Source organism: Cupressus sempervirens, chromosome 2 (genome assembly GCF_028749045.1).
Source record: "Cupressus sempervirens isolate cs-2001-9-10 chromosome 2, ASM2874904v1, whole genome shotgun sequence".
Classification (NCBI taxonomy): Eukaryota; Viridiplantae; Streptophyta; class Pinopsida; order Cupressales; family Cupressaceae; genus Cupressus; species Cupressus sempervirens.
The window spans coordinates 520,311,629-520,318,365 of NC_143119.1; the positions used below are offsets into that span (position 1 = coordinate 520,311,629).

At 37.4% G+C, this 6,737-nt stretch overlaps 1 protein-coding gene across 1 annotated transcript; it reads right to left on the bottom strand.

Moving 5' to 3' along the window:
• Nucleotides 1-347: 347 nt before the first annotated feature.
• LOC149573239 (mechanosensitive ion channel protein 10-like) lies at nucleotides 348-5,301 on the bottom strand. Its single transcript, XM_089814433.1, has 6 exons — nucleotides 4,596-5,301; nucleotides 2,328-3,245; nucleotides 2,006-2,129; nucleotides 1,535-1,828; nucleotides 1,080-1,282; nucleotides 348-966 (listed from the first exon to the last, which is right to left on the bottom strand). The coding sequence occupies exons 1-6, from the start codon at nucleotides 5,036-5,038 to the stop codon at nucleotides 696-698; spliced, it is 2,253 nt and encodes a 750-aa protein (XP_089670559.1). The 5' UTR covers nucleotides 5,039-5,301; the 3' UTR covers nucleotides 348-695.
• Between the last annotated feature and the right edge of the window lie 1,436 nt (nucleotides 5,302-6,737).

Genomic DNA, 6,737 nt, shown 5'->3' on the forward strand with positions numbered 1-6,737 from the left:
AAGAACATCATCAAAAGTATACAAGACTATCAGGTAAACCCTTGCACCCTTCAAAGTTGCAAGTGCTAGTATTACTTTATTCAATAATAATAAATAATTTAGGTACATATGAATTCGCTTTTTCTATTTATCCACCAAAATTCGTACTTTATTCGTTCTTACGTTCTTAAAATTGTACTCAAAGTTTATCTCCCATTCTTAAATAGTGGCGTAATCAATTTTGGACCGCAAAGAGGAAGAGCTTTGACTTGATACATGGATAGGTTGTTTCTAGATTTTATGTATGTATATAATTAAAATCATTAATCTTATCACATATTGAACTTCAAAATTGAGACTTTGCAATATGCGGCAGGAAAATCATGTCATTCAAAGCAAAATAGATTATAGTAACACATTAGGAAGCAAAAATTTGAAATTTTGTTATACATCACGTCACACTCACAAAAGGAGGAAAATTGCAAGAACTATCTCGTACCTCCCGAACAATGAAGAAATTTTCCTGACAACTCTGCAGATGTGATGAATAAGCTTTATCTTTCCTGTTGAAAGTAAACCCCACCCAGATCTCCATAAGACCATATGATGCAAAGGAAATTATTCAATAGCATCCGCAGTGGGTATGGATGCCAGTGTTCAATGAATGTCAGAAGATGTTATGAACTGTGGCCTGTAGATCTTCACAACCTCAGACATCAGCATTGCAAAGGACTCTGATTAACTGCAGAACCAACAAACTTGACATGAACTTCTTGAGGCAACAAACGATACTTGATACCAAGCTCCTCAAAACATTTCTTCATCTCCAATACAAGTTCAGATCTTCGATTCGACTTCTCGGCCATGTTCTGATGGTTCATTGTGTGCAGTGTATACAAGGCCATTTTCATATTATTCATGTTCTCAATATCTTTCACAAGCACACTATACTTTGGGTGCCAGTGCTGAGGCTTGCTCTCAAGATATCTGCAAACCAAAGTGTATAAGTTTTAAAGAGTGAAATTACATTTCGTATATCAAATGATTGAGGAGAACCAAATATGATAAATTCATAAACCCAGAAAAAGAAAAGAAGTTACTTTGCTATTCTCTCCTTAAGCGAAGCAATTTTTTCAAGTGGGGTTGAAGCATCCACACTGAATTCAACAGAATCGCCCATGTCTGGACTGCGGTAATAATTACTAATTGGCTTTGTGGCTAATGCCGAGTTTGGATAGTATACTTTTTCATTGTCATGCTGCAAGAAAACTGTGGTAAGAATGTTCATCTCTTCCACAATCATCTGTAACAGAACCAAATGTGCTCATTTTAGAATTGAAATATTGGGTTTTCATTTACATTCAAATCGAAAGAGCTCATTTATTAGTGTGATTTTAGATGGGCCATTTAAACAAATCAAACCTTAAATTGTTGTTTAAACCAAAATAATAGATAGAGATCCTACGACATTGTAAGCAAAATCAAATTATTTTTTCCTGGGAGGATCAATAAAATAAAAGGAGGTTTATGGGTGTTCCACTGTCTTGTCACTTACCTGAACACCATCCACAACACATCGATCCCCAACATCAAAGGGATGCATGACGAATACAAACACAATTGCTTCGAAGACAGTTTTGCAGGTATTGCCAAAGATAAAACCTGCCAGTACCAGCTGAGATGATACTAGTACGATAACATGGGTTGTGGCAATGCCCATTACTAGCAAAACCACAACTGTTATGACGATGCTGACCACAGCATTCGCAATTTGGTGAAGCTGTTTGATTGCAGTTTTGGTATCATTCAGAGAATGGGCCAGTGATTTCCTTTCCAAATAAACATTTACCTGACAATCAAGTTGAAGAAATGTTAAAATTGATGAAAGATGAAAAACGAAAATGCCCACATGCCCTTTAACCAGAGTACTCTATTTGTGGCCTTAGAGCATTCCAAGCCCGATCAATATTGTAGCATTCTCAATTTTTCGAAGAGAAAAGGGAGACAGATGCAAAAGAAGGCGTACCACCCAATTCCTGAGAGCAGATTTTCTAATCTTGCCGCTTTCAAGACCTCCTTCAAATTGGGGAAAGATTGAAGCAACCTCATTCCTCTTCAAGAATCTTAGAAGATCCTCTTCTTCTATATACCTGAAAAGCGTGCAATCTCAATGGTAAGTGAACTGAACTAATGTTTTGGATGGCTTAAACATAACACTAAGGTTTGATTCCTAGATTAAAAGTATTAAATAGGTAAATTTGACTTTCTTTTCCAGGCTTAATTTTTTCACTGCCCGCTAATATCCTACAAAACCAGAACAGCAAAAGAATTCTAGGGTGAACCCTGACTTCGCTCCTGGCTTCGCAACATTCTTGAAAATGCTCTTTGCTGCAGCAATTGCTTCCAATTCACTTGTGATCTCTTTGTCTTGAGGATGATCACGCTTGTCCACGGATTGATCAATGGTGTGAGAAATGGTAGAAATGCCAGAGTGCCTGATCACACTGATGAGCCTCTTCATGTTCCAGGCAGAAACATTCTTTGGATTCATTCTGTGCAGCTGATCTACATTGATTACCTTGGAGGTTTTCTCTTCACCTTTTCCCCCACCAACAGTTTTCCCGCGGCTAACCCCAAGAGTACTTCTAAAGCTCACCCGAGCTTCTCCAACAGGGGACTTGGTGGGTGATTTATTTCTTTCATCAGTCAGGCTCTGCTGAATCTCCATAATGGGTGGCCCTGATAGTGTCTCTAGCACATACTGGTGGAAGATGGACTCCTGGATCCTGTCAAAGAATGTGTTCACATGAAAAGTCGAAGCCATAACCTTTATCCACAAAATCTTAAGCAACCATATGATTGCTGCCACCAAAAAGGAAGCCAACAGCCTGGTTATATAAGAAAGTGCTTTGTGGTTCTTGGTAGATCTCTCCACTCTTGGGTCGAACATGAGAATCCAAGCGAGAATTACCAGACCAAGCCAAAAACAATTCTGCACGCTCTTTCTAAGCCCATATACAAAATATAAAACCTTCTTCCTCAACATAAAATTTCTCTCCACAAAAAATACTAGAGCACTTATTAGCCATCCTGAAACCAGCCTTCCACAGAATATGACCAATACCATCAAGCACCATTTCCAGAGCTCCAAACCCCATATCATCCGGTGTTCCAATGGACCAACTGTTAGTGTTGAAACCAATGTGCTGGTGATCAACACGAAGGCAATCCATTCCAGAAGCAGCCTTATGCCAACCTTATGTTTCCTGTACATGATATCTCACCAAAGATTAGTTTAGCCTATGAAAATTAAATTTGATCTTCATCAAATATAAAATCAGATGATGAAACATAGCCAAGTTTGTTTGAAAACAAAGATAAAAGTTAAAAGAGTCACACAGACAAACTTTGAAACGACTAAATACACTTTGACAGCTGTAATTATCTTCTAAAGAAGTAAATTCATTTTAACAAGGACTACAAAACCTTTTACCTTAAAGAAGTTGAAAGCAACAATCAAATCTACGATCAGGTCAATACAGCAAAGCCAGAAAATTTAATTTGTAATTTCTTCTAAAAGTATATAAGTCTTAGGAACAATTTTATTAAAAAGTAGATTTATTTCAACTAGAGCAATAATCTTCTAGACGAGTAAACATCCTTAGGCTGGGAAACAGATCATTTTTGACTGAAAGAAGTTCAAAGTGATCTTCAGCATACAAAAACCAGACTATGAGATTCTGAAACCAAGCTTGGGAATTTCTTTCAAATTGAAGTGACAGAAAAAAAATCTGAAAAACACACTGTGATAATCAATACCTGGGTCATTTTAGCCTAAAAGAAGTTAAAAGTGGTATTTTGATCAATTCTAAAATCAGACAATAGAATGTAAGTCGGGAAATTTCGTTCAATTTTTTTAAAAAGCAATTCCTTATAAAACGTTTTTTTGTTTGACACGGTGATTATCTATGCACCTGCATTAGACTTTTTGATGGTTGCAGTTTAAAGTAGACACAGTTATAGGTGCTAAGGACCAGTTTAGCCTATAGGCGGTGCAACAATCTTTGGAAAACTAAGTACTTTAATGGCTGCTAATCCAAGTATTAAAAGTTGCCCAGCGGAAATGTTATGGGATAGTGCTTGTCATATTAAGATATGGCAGTATAATACCTTGGCGGATCAAGCAGTGTGATCTTAAATGTTAATGTCAAAAAGTTGTAATACGATTAAATCTAGATTTAACATTGAACCATAATATGAAATTTGGTAGTATTAGTGACTCTTAAGTTCAAATGGCATCAAATTCATTTTTATATCTAAAAGCATGTATAATTGTACAGAGATCACCACCATCTGCATGGTGATGGATCAGCCCCATTCAGGGTGTGCATTACTTTGCTTAATTCCAACAGGCAGATGGTGAGCAGTTCCAAGAGAGTTTGAATCTTGATGGCCACAATATCAAAATATTGATTTGAAAATAACAAATCCTTATTATTACCAATAGTAATTATCCTCTTTATTAGAAAAATGTTTAAATCAACTAATCAGAAAGGGATAAATCAATGAGTAATTGGGACATTCTTCGAAAATCACAATGATAAGAATGATCTTACTTGTGAGGGAAGTCCCCGTCCTTAAAGGGGTCAGGGTCTAGGTCAAGGTCATCCTCCTCTGCAGCAACTGCAGAACGAGGGGTGGAGGCAGCCATTATTCCACCTCTAGAAGGCGATGATAATCTCTGTGCAGCATTATCCTGGATAACATTGACATTGACATTGAGAGGGCTCAGAAGCCTGGACTCCACAAAGCGTGACTTGGGCTTAGAAAGCAAGGATCTGGATAGCATACGAGTTTGATTCATCTTCCCTTCCTCTCCGTGGGACTGAATCATCCCAACTCCATCAGAATCCATATCTGAAAGAGTGGGTTCCCTCTCCATCGCCTTCCCCTTGGTCGCAGGGTCGAATCCGCCTTCCCCTGCATCCTCGTCCTCCTTTCTCTTCCCGTCTGCACCACCATTTTTGGCAGTGATGTTGAGAACAACAGCATCGTCCATTCTGATTCTACTGTTATGCTGATGGATAAGGAATTGCACCCATGAGCTTTTCCCTATGCATTCGAATTGGGAAAGTGCTTGATTTGTGGTCTCCTCTTAAGGGTTTCTTCTTTTTTTTCCCTTTTACTTTGAGACATGGTGATGCATCTTCATCGGCATAGTGTGGCACAAGGAATGAAAGGCATATGCAATTGCAGAGAGGGGCCCCGACAATTTGATTGCCTGCATTGCAATGCCCAACTTGTTTGAACGTTTGGCATGTCCCCATTCAACTTTTACGCGCATAAAGATATCCAGGTCTTTACGAGAAAAAAATCCAATAGAATTATAGATAAAAAGTGTCTGTAATGTTTGAAGAAATAGGGGAAACAATGTTGGTCCAGAATCAGAGCTTCCATTCTTCTTCTTGGAATTATAGGTGACGCTGTAATTTTTGTGAGGGTCTTCTGTTAATCGAGTTTAAGATCATTCTCATTATAAATATATATAAATAAAGTAGGTGATGTTGTATCTTTGTTTTTCTGTATCGCCACATGCTTATTTCTTTTTGTGGGCAGATTTGTTCACTGTGGCACAAATGCTTTCAGTATTTGTAATGATGGTAATGGGGAAGAGTGCACATGATGTATTTTAAATTAATTGCATATGAATGTCTTTACCAGTTTTTCTTTATAATACAAGTGGTTCCTGCATATCGATCAATCAGATTTGAAGAGGTTTCTTTAAGATTGTTTCCATTTGCTAGAGTTTGATAATTTTGATATATTTGGAAATTTTAAAGAATTGATAAGTAGGAGATAATTTCCACAGCAAGTCAAATTGTGATATTGCTATCATTTAATTGTGTGATTTTGAGTCAAATTCATTGACCCATGTTTCACGAGTAGTGATTCAACATGAATCCATCTCTCATGAGAATAAATAGAACACTTAGCACTCATTGGATCTAGGTGATGCTCACAGGGGTGAAGCACCGGGACTTCCCGGGAGGTCACCCATCCCAGTACTACTCCAGCCTGAGTGCGCTTAACTACGGAGTTTCCTTCATGGTTAAACCCAAAGCCGCGCTTAACTACGGAGTTTCCTCTATGATTAAATCCAAAGCATGCTCAGGCTGGAGTAGTATTGGGATGGGTGACCTCTCGGGAAGTCCCAGTTTTTCACCCCTGTGAGCATCACCTAGATCCACTGAGTGCTAAGTGTTCCATTTATTCTCATGAGAGATGGATTCATGTTGAATCACTACTCATGAAACATGGGTCAATGAGTTTGACTTAAAATCACACAATTAAACCCTAATAACAATATTACAATTTTAAAGAATGATATTTGTTTGTAATCTATTCCTTTTCATAAATAAAAAGGAAAAAATTAAATTAAATTTTAATCTGGGAAATTTTTTTAAAAGCCATATGACCGTTAGGCCATTACGTGATTTAATGTAAATTCAATGTTGAAGATATACAAAGAGGGGAAGTAGATTTCAGTGGCCTTGACAGAAGTTGACATTCCGAGCTGACGTATCTTTGCAGTCTACTTAGAGAAAACCCCATTTTAAGACACTCAAGACTTTTGGTTGTTTCATATTTATTTTAGATCTTGGGGTGTTAATAGATTTGCTACTTTATACACTAACCAGTTCTTTCATTCAAAAGCCGTTTAACTATATGTTTATTACTGTAATTTGGTTTTGCTATTT